The 17,746-nt window shown below is 39.9% G+C and overlaps 1 protein-coding gene and 1 non-coding gene across 4 annotated transcripts in view; one reads left to right on the top strand and one right to left on the bottom strand.

Annotated features, from left to right (window-relative positions):
- The window catches only part of CFAP221 (cilia and flagella associated protein 221), a 133,801-nt gene that overhangs the window by 30,465 nt on the left and 85,590 nt on the right, over positions 1–17,746 (bottom strand). For all 3 annotated transcript variants that reach the window (XM_061439816.1, XM_061439823.1, XM_061439811.1), the window contains exons 16-19: positions 9,069–9,193; positions 6,836–6,916; positions 2,451–2,558; positions 2,222–2,356 (exon numbers count right to left, since the gene is read on the bottom strand). In XM_061439816.1, coding sequence (XP_061295800.1) covers positions 2,222–2,356; positions 2,451–2,558; positions 6,836–6,916; positions 9,069–9,193 — 449 coding nt within the window. The remainder of the gene's footprint in view (positions 1–2,221; positions 2,357–2,450; positions 2,559–6,835; positions 6,917–9,068; positions 9,194–17,746) is intronic.
- On the top strand, positions 12,089–12,160 carry TRNAC-GCA (transfer RNA cysteine (anticodon GCA)). The gene has a single exon. It is a non-coding gene; the product is annotated as a tRNA-Cys (tRNA).

The raw sequence follows: 17,746 nt of genomic DNA, 5'->3' as shown, positions 1-17,746 counted from the left end.
CAAAGGAGGCAAGGATATACAATGGAGAAAAGACAATCTCTTTAACAAGTGGTGCTGGGAAAACTGGTCAACCACTTGTAAAAGAATGAAACTAGAACACTTTCTAACACCATACACAAAAATAAACTCAAAATGGATTAAAGATCTAAATGTAAGACCAGAAACTATAAAACTCCTAGAGGAAAATATAGACAAAACACTCTGACATAAATCATAGCAGGATCCTCTATGACCCACCTCCCAGAGTAAAGGAAATAAAAGCAAAAATAAACAAATGGGACCTAATTACACTTAAAAGCTTCTGCACAACAAAGGAAACTATAAGCAAGGTGAAAAGACAGCCTTCAGAATGGAAGAAAATAATAGCAAATGAAGCAGCTTACAAAGAATTAATCTCAAAAATATACAAGTAACTCCTGCAGCTCAATTCCAGAAAAATAAGCAACCCAATCAAAAAATGGGCCAAAGAACTAAACAGACATTTCTCCAAAGAAGACATACAGATGGCTAACAAAACATAAAAAGATGCTCAACATCACTCATTATCAGAGAAATGCAAATCAAAGCCACAATGAGGTACCATCTCATGCTGGTCAGAATGGCTGCTATCAAAAAGTCTACAAACAATAAATGCTAGAGAGGGTGTGGAGAAAAAGGAACCCTCTTACACTGTTGGTGGGAATGCAAACTAATATAGCCACTATGGAGAACAGTGTGGAGATTCCTTAAAAAACTGGAAATAGAACTGCCATACGACCCACCAATCCCACTGCTGGGCATATATGAGGAAACCAGAATTGAAAGCGACACATGTACCCCAATATTCACTGCAGCACTGTTTACAACAGCCAGGACATGGAAGCAACCTAGATGTCCATCGGCAGATGAATGGATAAGAAAACTGTGGTACATATACACAATGGAATATTACTCAGCTATTAAAAAGAATGCATTTGAATCAGTTCTAATGAGGTGGATGAAACTGGAGGCTATTATACAGAATGAAGTAAGTCAGAAAGAAAAACACCAATACAATATATTAACGCATATATATGGAATTTAGAAAGATGGTAACAATGACCCTATATGTGAGACAGCGAAAGATACACAGATATAAAGAACAGACTTTTGGACTCTGTGGGAGAAGGCAAGGGTGGGATGATTTGAGAGAATAGCATTGAAACATGTATATTATCATATGTGAAATAGATCGCCAGTCCAGGTTTGATGCATGAGACAGGGTGCTCAGGGCTGGTGTACTGGGATGACCCTGAGGGATGGTATGAGGAGGGAGGTTGGAGAGAGGTTCAGGATGGGGAACACATGTATACCCAGGGCTGATTCATGTGAACGTATGGCAAAAACCACCACAATATTGTAATTAGCCTCCAATTAAAATAAAAAAAAATAAAATGTGTACTTTGGGCCAATAAAGCATTAAAAAAAAAAAGGGAGTCAGGGATTGGTGTGGCAGGGACATAGTGCTGAAAGATGGGTTAAGGGATCAACTAAAGCTTCAGGATGGAGTTTGGGGTGACTTTACTTTTTTCTGTTGCGTTTTCTTTTTAAAAAATATATACATATATTTTACCTTTAAAACTTGTGAATCACTGTATTGTATACCTGTACATAAATTTATATAATGTTATATGGAAACTATGCTTAAAATAAACACAAAAATATATACGAGCATATTACAGATAATTGGAAACTGCCATAAAGCTATTGTCTTAAAAAATAAATGCTGGAGTTGTTAAAAGAAACATTGACATTCTCCAAGCAATAAAGTCTGGCCAGCAATTTCAAAAGTGAGATGTTGTTTAATCCCTGAAATTCCAAAGAGAGAAAAATATTCCCAATTGGTGCTTCTGTCTTCTTTTTTTCAACATCTTTTTTTTTTTTTTTTAATGAAGTATAGTTGATTTACAATATTGTGTCAGTTTTAGGTGTTCTGCAAAGCGATCGTTATATATATATATATATATTCCAGATTCTTTTCTGTTATAGGGGATACAGTTCCCTGATACAGTAGGACCTTATTGTTTATCTGTTTCATGCGCAGTTAGAAGTACTTGCTAATCTCACACTCCTAGTTTACCCTACCTCCCTTTCCCCTTTGGTAACCATAAACAAGCTTGTTTTCTATTTGCTTTTGTTTTCTTATGAAGTAACTGCTAAAACAAAGAGACAGGGAACCATGACTTCTGCTGATGGCACTTACAAAAATATAAAGCGGGTCGTAATCTGGAGCGTGGGCCAAGGCCTCGGGGAGTTTTATGCTCAGGACGGAGGTCTCACCGGGCAGCTGGGGCGAGGAATCCTGCTTGGGCAGGGTGATGACCGTGGTGGCTTCGTCCTGGGCCAGGACCAAGGGCAGCACATTAGTCTCGAGGCCTGGGCAGCGAGGAAGAGGTGGGGGTGGTTCCTCTCCCAAAGGTGGGACGCGTTACCTCAGCTCCTTGCCTCAGGGCCCGAGCAAGCTTCTGAGGTCTGTAGCTGGCTGAAGACTCCTGCACAGAGACCGGCTGGTACCTCTTGATCTTGTATAGCTGAGGAACCTGGGGGAGGGAAGACAGGAGCTCATAGCCCTTGAGAGGCGTTTCCCAGCCCTAGGGCCCTGGTCGGTTTGGGCCAGCCCTGTCAACACAGTCCTGGCCCTGTTCTGGGTCCCAACATACAGAAGGGTTCATAGTTATCTATAGATACACTGAACACTGGTTTGTCAATTTAAAACATGCATATTTTACAAGGACCTATGGTACAGGACACGGAACGATACTCAATATTTTGTAAGAACCTCTAAGAGAAAACAGGCTTCCTTGCTGGCTCCATCAGTACAGAATCTGCCTGCAATGCAGGAGACCTGGTTTCGACACCTGGATCAGGAAGATCCCCTGGAGAAGGAAATGGCAACCCATGCCAGTATTCTTGCCTGGGAATTCCCATGGACAGAGGAGCCTGGTGAGCTATAGTCCATGGGATCACAAGAGTCAGACATGACTTATTGACTAAACCACCACTACCATAAGGGAAGAGTCTCAAAAAGAATATAAGTATATATATGCATGTAACTGAATAACTGTACACCTGAAATTAACAAGATATTGTAAATTAATTATACTTAAATTAAAAAATGAGAAAAATAAATACACATATTTTCAAAAACAAAAGTGGTTATACAACTCAACGAAAACCAACTGGGTTTTGTTCACTTATGCCTTTTCTTCAAATTTCTAACATATGCATTTCAAGTAGCTTCAGGTATGCACGTGGTGGTGGTTGTTCAGTTGCTAAATCGTGTCCGATTCTTTGCGACCCCATGGACTGCGGCACACCAGGCTTCCCTATCCTTCACTAGCTCCCAGTGTTTACTCAAATTCATGGCACCTAAGTCGATGATTCTATTTAACCATTTCATCCTCTGTCACCCTCTTCTCCTCCTGCCTTCAATCTTTCCCAGCATCAGGGTCTTTTCCAATGAGTCAGGTTTTCCCATCAGGTGGCCATAGTATTGGAGCTTCAGCTTCAGCATCAGTCCTTCCAAAGAACATTCAGGGTTGATTTCCTTTCGGATTGACTAGTTTGACCTCCTTGCTGTCCAAGGGACTCTCCAGAGTCTTCTCCAGCACCATAGTTCAAAGGCATCAATTTTTTGGCACTCAGTCTTCTTTATGGTCCAACTCTCACATCCGTACATGACTACTGGAAAAATAATAGCTTTGACTATATGCTCCTTTGTCAGCAAAATGATGTCTCTGATTTTTAACACACTGTCTAGGTTTGTCACAGCTTTTCTTCCGAGGAGCAAGAATCTTTTAATTTCGTGGCTGCAGTCACCACCTGCAGTGATTTTAGAGGCCAAGAAAATAAAGTTTGTTACTGTCTCCATTTTCCCCCTATCTATTTGCCATTATGTGATGGGACCAGATGCCATGATCTTCGTTTTTTGAATGTTGAGTTTTAAGCCAGCTTTTTCCACTCTCCTTTTTCACCTTCATCAAGAGGCTCTTTATTTTTTTTTTTTTTCTTTTTTTAAGAGGCTCTTTAGTTCCTCTTCACTTTCTGCCATTAGAGTGGTATCATCCACACGCATATCTAAGGTTGTTGATGTTTCTCCCGCCTATCTTGATTCCGGCTTGTAACTCATCTAGCCTGGCATTTCTCATGATGTGCTCAGAAAATAGGTTAAACAAACAGGGTGACAGCAGACAGCCCTGTCATACTCCTTTTTCAATCAGTTGCTCCACACAGGATTTTAACTTATTGCTTCTTGACCCACATGCAATTTCTCAGGAGACAGGTAAGATGGTCTGGTAACTGTTGCTTCTTGACCCACGTACAATTTCTCAGGAGACAGGTAAGCTCTTTAAGAGAGTTCCATGGTTTGTTATGATCCACACAATCAAAGACTTTAGTGTGGTTGATGAAACGGAGGTAGATGTTTTTCTGGAATTTCCTTGCTTTCTCTAGGATCCAGTGAATGTTGACAATTTGATCTCTGGCCCCTCTGTCTTTTCTAAACCCAGTCTGAACATGGGAGTTGTTAGTTCATGTACTGCTGAAGCTGAGCCTGAAGGATTTTGAGCATAACTTTACTAGCATGCAAAATGAACATAATTGTACAGTAGTTTGAACATTCTTTGGCATTGCCCTTTTTGGGACTGGAATGAAAACTGACCTTTTCCAGTGCTGTGGACACTGCTGAGTTTTCCAAATTTGCTGGCATATTGAGTGCAGCACTTTAACAGCATCATTGTTACGGATTTGAAATAGCTCAGCTGGAATTCCTGCTCAATTCCAGCTCAATTCCTTTGAGCTGAAATAGCTCAAAGCTAATTCACCTCAATTAGCTTTGTTTGTAGTAAGGCTTCCTAAGGCCCATTTGACTTCATACTCCAGGATGTCTGGCTCTAGGTAAGTGACCACACCCTTGTGATTATCCAGGTCATTAAGACGTTTTTTGTACAGTTCTTCTGTGTATTCTTGCCACCTCTTCTTAATATCTTCTGTTTCTGTTAATTCCTTGCCATTTCTGTCCTTTATTGTGCCCATCTTTGCATGAACTCTTTCCTTGATATCTCCAGTTTTCCCAAAGAGATCTCTAGTCTTTCCCATCCTATAGTTTTCCTGTTTCTTTGCATTGTTCACTTAGGAAGGCTTTCTTATCTCTCCTTGCTATTCTCTGGAACTCTGCATTCAGTTGGGTATATCTTTCCTTTCTTCCCTTGCCTTTTCACTTCTCTTCTCCTCTCAGCTATTTGTAAAGCCTCCTCAGACAACCATTTTGCCCTCTTGCATTTCTTTTTCTATGGGATGGCTTTGGTCACTGCCTCCTGTACAATGTTATCAACCTCTGTCCATAGGTCTTTAGGCATTCTGTCTACCACATCTAGTCATTTAAATCTATTCATTACTTCCACTGTATAATCATAAGGGATTTAAGTTATACTAATATAACTAATGGTCTAGTGGTTTCCCCTGCTTTCTCCAATTTAAGCCTGTGAGTTTTGCAATATGAGTTTATGATCTGAGCCACAGTCAGCTCCAGGTCTTTTTTCTGCTGATTGTATGAAGCTGCTCCATCTTCTACTGAAAAGAATATAATCATTCTGAATTCAGTATTGACCATCTGGTGATGTCCATGTGTAGAGTCATCTCTTGTGCTATTGGAAAATGGTGCTTGCAATGACCAATGTGTTCTCTTGACAAAACTCTGTTAGCCTTTGCTCTGCTTCATTTTGTACTCCAAGGCCAAACTTTCCTGTTACTCCAGGTATCTCTCTTTTTTTTTTTTTTTCAGATATCTCTTGATTTCCTACTTTGGCATTCCTACCCTCTAGGATGAAAGGGACATCTGTTTTTGGTGTTAGTTCTAGACGGTCTTCATAGAACCATTCAACTTCAGCTTCTTTGGCATCAGTGGTTGGGGCACAGACTTGGATTACTGTGATATTGAGTGGTTTGCCTCAGAAATGAACTGAGATCATTCTGTCATTTTCGTCATTTTTGAGATTGCACCCAAGTACCACATTTTGGACTCTTTTGTTGACTCTGAGGATTACTCCATATCTTCTAAGGGATTCTTGTCCACAGTAGTAGATATAATTGTCATCTGAATCAAATTCACCCATTCCCGTCCATTTTAGTTCACTGATTCCTAAGATGTCAATGTTCACTCTTGCCACCTCCTGCTTGACCACGTCCAATTTACCTTGATTCATGGACCTAACATTCCAGGTTCCTAGGCAATATTGTTCTTTACAGCTTTGGTCTTTACCTTCACCACCAGGCACATCCACAACTGAGCACTGTTTCTGCTTTGGCCCAGTCACTTCGTCCTTTCTGTAGCCACTATTGATTGCCCTCCACTCTTCCCCAGTAGCATACTGGACATCTTCCAACCTGGGGGGCTGATCCTCTGGTGTCATATCATCTTGCCTTTTCATACTGTTCATGGGGTTCTTGCAGCAAGAATACTGGTGTGGTTTGCCATTTCTTCCTCCAGTGGACCACATTTTGTCAGAACTCTTCACTATGATCCATCCGTCTTGGGTGGCCCAGCATGGCATGGCTCAGAGCTTCAGTGAGTTCAGGTTTGCATCCTATATGGTATATCCACAGAATAAAGATCCTGGTTTCCACAAACCGCATCAGGAAAAGAGAATCTGTTACACCTCACGCATCACATAAGATAACAGCAGGGAAATAAACACTGTATCTTATTCATTATAATCTGTAATAGAACAAAACTAATGAATTAGAGCAATTCAGAGTCAAGAACATTTTGTTTAGGACATAAAAAACCCAATTAATGAAACCATATGACAGGTCTGACCTGCAGATTGAAGAAGGAATGGGGCTGCTTGACTTGAATTTCTGAAGATTTAATTGGGACAGGTCCAAGGCCACCAGGAGCCTAAAATGTGAAAATTCAAAAAGGTGACACATGATCAACATTGAGCAAAGGCAGCTATACTTCTGTTTCTCTACATTTTGAACATTAAGTGGACAGCTCTTCCCTCTAAATAACTCTTCCTGCAACCAAGGCTGATACCTGACTACAGTTGATACTTGACATGCAGGGAATGGAGGCAGTGTGGCCACTGCCCACCCCCACACCCTTGTCTCTCAGGGTGTGTCTTTTATTTTCCCCTGTTGTGGAGGCTGCACTTGTTGCCCAGAATCCTCTTCAGACCTGAGGAGTGAGTCCTGAGTCCTATTGACAGAAACAACCCTCAGGGGTCAGCCCTCAAGGGCAGCTGTGGCTGAAGGGCACTATCTCACTCGAGGCCATGTGCTCACTGGGGCAGCTGCCTCCAAAGACCGGCTGAAGCAAAGGTACAAAGGTAGTCCTCGCCCTGTGCCAGGCCCAGAGCCCCTTGTGACGTCAGTGAGGACTTCATCAAAGGGCTGTAGTCTTATTTCTCCTCTGCCCATTCCATTCCCTTCCCTTCCAAGGATGCTAATCCCCAGAGCACCACCTAATACATGTCCTGCAGGGGGATGCGCAGCATCACTCACAGAACCCAGAGCAGTGTCCAGCCTGTGACAGGCACTCAATAAATATTATATCTCACCTAATCTAAGACACCGTCATTAAACTGGTATGATGCAGTGTAAATATGACACCAATTATTATAAGGCATTTCCCAATTTCAGAGATGCTGTATTTAAAATACTGTTCTTAGAATAGTGAAATACCATATGTATGGAATGAATTACAAAAATCTTTATGAACAGGTATGCCAAGCATTCTGTTTTTCATCAGCCCTGAGCAGCAGAGAAGTTGCTGTAGAACTAACTCAAGTACCAAATGAAATAAAAAGCTTTGAATTATTTTAAAAAAAAATAGGTTCCACAGCACAGTGATAATCTCTTTTCATCCCTAACACCCTCTCCACCCATTAATTATTGACTGTCAGATAATTCTTATTGCTTGAAAATCACAGATTTATCATTTTCTAGAAACTAAATAGGGCTTCACAGGTGGCACTAGTGATAAAGAATCCACCTGCCAAGGCAGGAGACATAAGAGACGAGGGTTCAATCCCTGGGTCAGGAAGATCCCCTGGAGAAGGGAATGGCAACGCACTCCAGTATTCTTGCCTGGAGAATCCCATGGACTGAGAAGCCTGGTGGGCTGCAGTCCATGGGGTTGCAAAGAGTCAGACACAACTGAAGTGATTTAGCATGCATGTGTGCAGGAATCAAATATTCTGAGCTTTTAAGTCATTGAATTATCTAATCCAGAAAACACATGAAATTTCTAAAGTCAGTCCTGTACCTCTTGACTAGGTTGACCTGCAATGCTTAACCCACTTTACAGGATGTGCATGGCAACTTCATTCTTTGAAACTAAAAAATTGTTTTGCTTGTGCCCTTTCAACATTGATTTAAACACACTTTTTATTGCTAAACCTGTGAACTTGGGGAACTCAGGCAGCATTTTATTACAGGCTCTGTGCCCTTGTGTCTCAGTTTCCTTCTCAGCTGCAAGAGAAGAAACCTGCCTATTAAATTTGAAGATTAATTAAATTGATAGAACTTGAGAAAGTCCTGCCTGCCTCGTGGTGTAGCCACCACCTGAATTACAATGCATCATTTGATAAACTGTCAAACTTCTTGCCAAGAGGGAAGGAGGAATGGACTTGTGAGTCTGAGGTTGGACTGTTAGATGCTGGGGCCACCCACCCCCAACCTCTGCAGTTTCCACACAGCAGGGGGCTTGGCTGAGCTGGGCCTGCCTCCCAGGTCCAGGCTAGGTCCCCTGGTCCTCTGTTTGCTATTCTGCCCTCAAACCCCATTTCCCGGCAGTCTGGGGGCCTCAGTGGTCTCCAGCTTGGGCAGATCGGGGCCAGCAAGCTCTGCACAGGTGTCTCAGGGGACAGGTAGGTGGCAGCAGGTGCTTCCTGGTTTCTCATTCATCATAATCACCTGGGCACAGGTCTCCCTCAGGAGCCTCCTGGGAGGAGGCAGAGGGACAGAGACCAACCAGGTGGGGCTCCCCTCGGCACCGGCCTGTCGCCCCCGACTGCGCCCAGCCCCACCTGCAGCCTCCATGCACCCACCAGTTCGTTGGAGTCCTGGGGAGGGCTGTAGGATGGAAAGGCAAAGGGCAGTACTTCCTGGGGAGACACAGAGAACCGGCTGGCGTCCTTACTGACTCGCCCCAGGTGGTATTTGAAGCTCTTGTCTGCAGGTGAAAAACAGAACAGCACTTCTGGAGAGTCTCAAGGCACTTTTGTGAAACCACCGTCTTTTTAGCTGTGTATTTGCTACATACCAGTTACTGGGGCCTGGCCACAGGCCATTTAAAAAACAACATGTATGTGCGTACATATGTATGTGTGTAGTCTTGTTCTTAGTTTCTCATTTGTTCTTTACCTCAACTCCTCCAATTTTTAAAAAAATTTTACTTTTACTTCCAAAACACCATAATTCTTTTTTTTAATACTACTGTTGGTATTTATTTAATGGGTTATTTTGCATTCTGAGGCTGTTTTACATAGAACTTTTTCTTAATATGTATATTATATTGAAGTATAATTGACTTACATTTCAGGTGCCCAGCAAGGTGATCCATTTATACATATGCACATATATTATCATTGAGATTATTTTCCATTATAGGTTATTACAAGATATTGACTAGTTCCCTGTGCTATATAATAAACCTTTGTTGCTTGTTGCATATCTATTTTTTTTAATTAGAAATCTAGCATTCTATTAACATTAAGTCAAACAACTGGAATCAAAATGTCATAAATTTTTAAGTTAGGCAAAAATTCATAAGATTGCTAATATATATATTATACATACTATTATATATATGTATATAAAAGTGTTTCTACTATTCTTGATAAAGGCTGAGAAAGAAGATCAAAAAAAAAAGTGATGGAGAAACTGGAACACATAAACTAAACAAAATGGGAGTGCTGAATTTGAAACAGAAAAAGTGAAACAAACTAGATAAAAGATCATCATATAGGCGAGTTGTTTTTAAACATGGCTGCTCATTAGAAATGTATCTGGAGCTTTGGAGAACAAAAGCAATACCTAGGCATTTGTATTTTTCAAAAAATTCCAAGACAATTTTAAAAAGTGATTACTGGTTTTTCTATGAAATGGTAGCTGATAGCTTTGGTGATATACAACTCTATTTTTCTGTTGACTAATCATAATACAATGGCATTAAGTGAGTAATAGTTACATAATCATAATGGTAATAGATGTTTATCAGTTTTCACAATCAATAGCCAAACCAAAAATAAAAGATAAATAATTACAAGCCATAACGGGAACATGATTAACCTAACAATATAAAATCATTACATAAAGTATGGGGGGGTCAACCAGGGTGATGTGGTAAATAGAAGTGCATACATGCACATGTTTTGATATGCCCAGCCAGTCTATGTCTTTTGGTTGGTGAATTTAATCTATTTACATTGAAGGTAATTATGGATACATATGATCCTATTGTTGTTGTTGTTCAGTCTCTCAGTTGTATTCAGCTTCTTGCAACCCCATGGACTGTAGCATGCCAGGCTCCCTGTCCTTCACCATCTCCCAGAGTTTGCTCAAACTCATGTCCACTGAGTTTGGACATGCCCAACTTGGAGATGCCATCCAACCATCTCATCCTCTGTCATTCCTGTATCCTCCTGCTTTCCATCTTTCCCAGCATCAGGGTCTTTTCCAATGAGTTAGCTCTTCACATCATGTGGTCAAAGTACTAGAGCTTCAGCTTCAGCATCAGTCCTTCTAATGAATATTCAGGGTTGATTTTCCTCAGGATTGACTGGTCTCCTTGTTGTCCAAGGGACTCTGCAGAGTCTTCTCCAGCACCACAGTTTGAAGGCATGAGTTCTTCAGTGCTCAGTCTTCTTTATGGTCCAACTCTTTATGGAAAAAACCATAGCTTTGACCATATGAACCATTGTTCAGTTCAGTTCAGTTCAGTCGCTCATTCGTGTCCCACTCTTTGTGACTCCATGAATTGCAGCATGCCAGGCCTCCCTGTCCATCACCAACTCCTGGAGGTCACTCAAACTCACATCTATCAAGTCGGTGATGCCATCCAGCCATCTCATCCTCTGTCATCCCCTTCTCCTCCTGCCCCCAATCCCTCCCAGCATCAGAGTCTTTTCCAATGAGTCAACTCTTCGCATGAGGTGGCCAAAGTATTGGAGTTTCAGCTTTAGCATCATTCCTTCCAAAGAACACCCAAGACTGATCTCCTTTAGAATGGACTGGTTGGATCTCCTTGCAGTCCAAGGGACTCTCAAGAGTCTTCTCCAACACCACAGTTCAAAAGCATCAATTCTTTGGCGTTCAGCCTTCTTCACAGTCTAACTCTCACATCCATACATGACCACAGGAAAAACCATAGCCTTGACTAGACAGACCTTTGTTGGCAAAGTAATGTCTCTGCTTTTGAATATGCTATCTAGGTTGGTCATAACTTTCCTTCCAAGGAGTAAGCATCTTTTAATTTCATGGCTGCAGTCACGATCTGCAGTGATTTTGGAGCCCCCCAAAATAAAAGTCTGACACTGTTTCCACTGTTTCCCCATCTATTTGCCATGAAGTGATGGGACCAGATGCCATGATCTTCGTTTTCTGAATGTTGAGCTTTAAGCCCACTTTTTCACTCTCCTCTTTCACTTTCATCAAAAGGCTTTTTAGTTCCTCTTCACTTTCTGCCATAAGGGTGGTGTCATCTGCATATCTGACGTTATTGATATTTCTCCTGGCAATAGGCAAAGCAATGTCTCTGCTTTTTAATATGCTGTCTAGGTTTGTCATTGCTTTTCTTCCAAGGAGAAAGCGTCTTTTAATTTCATGGCTGCAGTCACCATTTGCAGTGATTTTGGAGCCCAAGAAAATAAAATCCACCACTGTTTCTAGTTGTTTCCCCATCTATTTGCCATGAAGTGATGGGACTGGATGCCATGATCTTCGTTTTTTGAATGTTGAGTTTTAAGCCAGTTTTTTTACCTTCATCAAGAGGCCCTTTAATTCGTCTTCGCTTTCTGCCATAAGGGTGGTGTCATCTGCATATCTGAGGTTACTGATATTTCTCAATTCCCTGGTGGCTCAGATGGTAAAGCATCTGCCTGCAATGCAGGCAACCCAGGTTCAATCCCTGGCTTGGGAAGATTCCCTGGAGAAGGAAATGGCAACGCACTCCAGTACTCTTGCCTGGAAAATTCCATGGACAGAGGAGCCTTGTAGGCTACAGTCCATGGGATTGCAAAGAGTCAGACATGACTGAGTGACTTCACTTCACTTCAATGATCCTATTACCATTTTCTTAATTGTTTTGGGTTTATTTTCTGCAGGTCTTTTCCTTCTCTTGTGTTTCATGCCTAGAGAAGTTCCTTTAGCTTTTGTTGTAAAGCTGGTTTGGTGGTGCTGAATTCTCTTAACTTTTGCTTGTCTGGAAAGTTTTTGACTTCTCCATCAAGTCTGAAGGAAAATCTTGCTGGGTAGAGTATTCTTGGTTGTAGATTCTTCCCTTTTATCACTTTAAGTATATCATGCCATTTCCTTCTGGCTCATAGAGACTCTGTTGAGAAATCAGCTGATAACCTGATGGGGGTTCCCTTATATGTATGTTATTTGTCCTTTTTCCCTTGTTGCTTTTATTCTTTTGTCTTTAATTTTTGTCACTTTAATTACTATGTATCTTTTTCCTCCTTGTGTTCATCCTGCTTGGAACTCTGCTTCCTGGACTTGGTTGACTATTTCCTATGTTAGGGAACTTTTCATCTATTATCTTCAAATATTTTCTTGGGTCCTTTCTTTCTCTCTTCTCCCCTGTAATGTGAATGCTGGTGCATTTTTTTAAAAAATTTTATTTTATTTTTAAACTTTACAACATTGTATTGGTTTTGCCAAATATTGAAATGAATCCACCACAGGTATACATGTGTTCCCCATCCTGAACCCTCCTCCCTCCCCATACCATCCCTGTGGGTCATCCCAGTGCACCAGCCCCAAGCATCCAGTATCGTGCATCGAACCTGGACTGGCAACTCGTTCCATATATGATATATGTATTTCAATGCCATTCTCCCAAATCATCCCACCCTCTCCCTCTCCCACAGAGTCCAAAAGACTGTTCTATACATCAGTGTCTCTTTTGCTGTCTTGTACACAGGGTTATTGTTACCATCTTTTTAAATTCCATATATATGCGTTAGTATACTGTATTGGTGTTTTTCTTTCTGGCTTACTTCACTCTGTATAATAGGCTCCAGTTTCATCCACCTCATTAGAACTGATTCAAATGCATTCTTTTTAATGGCTGAGTAATATTCCATTGTGTATATGTACCACAGCTTTCTTTATCCATTCATCTGTTGATGGACATCTAGGTTGCTTCCATGTCCTGGCTATTATAAACAGTGCTGTGATGAACATTGGGGTACATGTGTCTCTTTCAATTCTGGTTTCCTCAGTATGTATGCCCAGCAGTGGGATTGCTGGATCATAAGGCAGTTCTATTTCCAGTTTTTTAAGGAATCTCCACACTGTTCTCCATAGTGGCTGTACTAGTTTGCATTCCCACCAACAGTGTAAGAGGGTTCCCTTTTCTCCACACCCTCTCCAGCATTTATTGCTTGTAGACTTTTGGATCGCAGCCATTCTGACTGGCGTGAAATGGTACCTCATAGTGGTTTTGATTTGCATTTCTCTGATAATGAGTGATGTTGAGCATCTTTTCATGTGTTTGTTAGCCATCTGTATGTCTTCTTTGGGGAAATGTCTATTTAGTTATTTGGCCCATTTTTTGATTGGGTCATTTATTTTTCTGGAATTGAGCTGTAGAAGTTGCTTATATATTTTTGAGATTAGTTGTTTGTCAGCTGCTTCATTTGCTATTATTTTCTTCCATTCTGAAGGCTGTCTTTTCACCTTGCTTATAGTTTCCTTTGATGTGCAGAAGCTTTTAAGTTTAATTAGGTCCAATTTGTTTATTTTTGCTTTTATTTCGAATATTCTGGGAGGTGGGTCATAGAGGATCCTGCTCTGATGTATGTCGGAGAGTGTTTTGCCTATGTTCTCCTCTAGGAGTTTTATAGTTTCTGGTCTTACATTTAGATCTTTAATCCATTTTGAGTTTATTTTTGTGTATGGTGTTAGAAAGTGCTCTAGTTTCATTCTTTTACAAGTGGTTGGCCAGTTTTCCCAGCACCACTTGTTAAAGAGATTGTCTTTAATCCATTGTATATTCTTGCCTCCTTTGTCAAAGATAAGGTGTCCATATATGCGTGGATTTATCTCTGGGCTTTCTATTTTGTTCCATTGATCTATATTTCTGTCTTTGTGCCAGTACCATACTGTCTTGATGACTGTGGCTTTGTAATAGAGCCTGAAGTCAGGTAGGTTGACTCCTCCAGTTCCATTCTTCTTTCTCAAGATCGCTTTGGCTATTCGAGGTTTTTTGTATTTCCATACAAATTGTGAAATTATTTGTTCCAGCTCTGTGAAGAATACCGTTGGTAGCTTGATAGGGATTGCATTGAATCTATAAATTGCTTTGGGTAGTATACTCATTTTCACTATATTGATTCTTCCAATCCATGAACATGGTATATTTCTCCATCTATTAGTGTCTTCTTTGATTTCTCTCACCAGTGTTTTATAGTTTTCTATAGATAGGTCTTTAGTTTCTTTAGGTAGATTTATTCCTAAGTATTTTATTCTTTCCATTGCAATGGTGAATGGAATTGTTTCCTTAATTTCTCTTTCTGTTTTCTCATTATTAGTGTATAGGAATGCAAGGGATTTCTGTGTGTTGATTTTATATCCTGCAACTTTACTATAATCATTGATTAGTTCTAATAATTTTCTGGTGGAGTCTTTAGGGTTTTCTATGTAGAGGATCATGTCATCTGCAAACAGTGAGAGTTTTACTTCTTCTTTTCCAATTTGGATTCCTTTTATTTCTTTTTCTGCTCTGATTGCTGTGGCCAAAACTTCCAAAACTATGTTGAATAGTGATGGTGAAAGTGGGCACCCTTGTCTTGTTCCTGACTTTAGAGGAAATGCTTTCAATTTTTCACCATTGAGGATAATGTTTGCTGTGGGTTTGTCATATATACCTTTTATTATGTTGAGTATGTTCCTTCTATTCCTGCTTTCTGGAGAGCTTATATCATAAATGGGTGTTGAATTTTGTCAAAGGCTTTCTCTGCATCTATTGAGATAATCATATGGTTTTTATTTTTCAATTTGTTAATGTGTATTACGTCGATTGATTTGCGGATATTGAAGAATCCTTGCATCCCTGGGATAAAGCCCACTTGGTCATGGTGTATGATCTTTTTAATGTGTTGTTGGATTCTGATTGCTAAAATTTTGTTAAGGATTTTTACATCTATGTTCATCAGTGATATTGTCCTGTAGTTTTCTTTTTTTGTGGGATCTTTGTCAGGTTTTGGTATTAGGGTGATGGTGGCCTCATAGAATGAGTTTGGAAGTTTACCTTCCTCTGCAATTTTCTGCAAGAGTTTGAGTGGGATAGATGTTAGCTCTTCTCTAAATCTTTGGTAGAATTCAGCTGTGAAGCCGTCTGGACCTGAGCTTTTGTTTGCTGGAAGATTTTTGATTACAGTTTCAATTTCCGTGCTTGTGATGGGTCGGTTAAGATTTTCTATTTCTTCCTGGTCCAGTTTTGGAAAGTTGTACTTTTCTAAGAATTTGTCTATTTCTTCCATGTTGTCCATTTTATTGGCATATAATTGTTGATAGTAGTCTCTTATGATCCTTTGTATTTCTGTGTTGTTTGTTGTGATCTCTCCATTTTCATTTCTAATTTTATTGATTTGATTTTTCTCCCTTTGTTTCTTGATGAGTCTGGCTAATGGTTTGTCAATTTTATTTGTCCTTTCAAAGAACCAGCTTTTGGCTTTGTTGATTTTTGCTATGGTCTCTTTTGTTTCTTTTGCATTTATTTCTGCCCTAATTTTTATGATTTCTTTCCTTCTACTAACCCTGGGGTTCTTCATTTCTTCCTTTTCTAGTTGCTTTAGGTGTAGAGTTAGGTTATTTATTTGACTTTTTTCTTGTTTCTTGAGGTATGCCTGTATTGCTATGAACTTTCCCCTTAGGACTGCTTTTACAGTGTCCCACAGGTTTTGGGTTGTTGTGTTTTCATTTTCATTCATTTCTATGCAAATTTTGATTTCTTTTTTGATTTCTTCTGTGATTTGTTGGTTATTCAGCAGCGTGTTGTTCAGCCTCCATATGTTGGAATTTTTAATAGTTTTTCTCCTGTAATTGAGATCTAATCTTACTGCATTGTGGTCAGAAAAGATGCTTGGAATGATTTCAATTTTTTTGAATTTACCAAGGCTAGATTTATGGCCCAGGATGTGATCTATCCTGGAGAAGGTTCCATGTGCGCTTAAGAAAAAGGTGAAATTCATTGTTTTGGGATGAAATGTCCTATAGATATCAATTAGGTCTAACTGGTCTATTGTATTGTTTAACGTTTGTGTTTCCTTGTTAATTTTCTGTTTAGTTGATCTATCCATAGGTGTGAGTGGGGTATTAAAGTCTCCCACTATTATTGTGTTATTGTTAATTTCTCCTTTCACACTTGTTAGCATTTGTCTTACATATTGCAGTGCTCCCGTGTTGGGTGCATATATATTTATAATTGTTATATCTTCTTCTTGGATTGATCCTTTGATCATTATGTAGTGACCATCTTTGTCTCTTTTCACAGCCTTTGTTTTAAAGTCTATTTTATCTGATATGAGTATTGCTATTCCTGCTTTCTTTTGGTCCCTATTTGCATAGAAAATCTTTTTCCAGACCTTCACTTTCAGTCTGTATGTGTTCCCTGTTTTGAGGTGGGTATCTTGTAGACAGCATATGTAGGGGTCTTATTTTTGTATCCATTCAGCCAGTCTTTGTCCTTTGGTTGGGGCATTCAACCCATTTACGTTTAAGGTAATTACTGATAAGTATGATCCCGTTGCCATTTACTTTATTGTTTTGGGTTCGAATTTATACACCGTTTTTTGTGTTTCCTGTCTAGAGAATATCCTTTAGTATTTGTTGGAGAGCTGGTTTGGTGGTGCAGAATTCTCTCAGCTTTTGCTTGTCTGTAAAGCTTTTGATTTCTCCTTCATATTTGAATGAGATCCTTGCTGGGTACAAAATAATCTGGGCTGTAGGTTATTTTCTTTCATCACTTTAAGTATGTCTTGCCATTCCCTTCTGGCTTGAAGAGTTTCTATTGAAAGATCAGCTGTTATCCTTATGGGAATTCCCTTGTGTGTTATTTGTTGTTTTTCCCTTGCTGCTTTTAATATTTGTTCTTTGTGTCTGATCTTTGTTAATTTGATTAATATGTGTCTTGGGGTGTTTTGCCTTGGGTTTATCCTGTTTGGGACTCTCTGGGTTTCTTGGACTTGAGTGATTATTTCCTTCCCCATTTTAGGGAAGTTTTCAACTATTATCTCCTCAAGTATTTTTTCATGGTCTTTCTTTTTGTCTTCTTCTTCTGGGACCCCTATGATTCGAATGTTGTAGCGTTTAATATTGTCCTGGAGGTCTCTGAGATTGTCCTCATTTCTTTTCATTTGTTTTTCTTTTTTCCTCTCTGATTCATTTATTTCTACCATTCTATCTTCTAATTCACTAATCCTATCTTCTGCCTCTGTTATTCTACTATTTGTTGCCTCCAGAGTGTTTTTGATTTCATTTATTGCATTATTCATTATAT

Source organism: Bos javanicus, chromosome 2, assembly GCF_032452875.1.
Source record: "Bos javanicus breed banteng chromosome 2, ARS-OSU_banteng_1.0, whole genome shotgun sequence".
NCBI classification, from domain to species: domain Eukaryota; kingdom Metazoa; phylum Chordata; class Mammalia; order Artiodactyla; family Bovidae; genus Bos; species Bos javanicus.
Note: the sequence above shows the minus strand (reverse complement) of the source record. Positions and strands in the feature narration are given on the sequence as shown.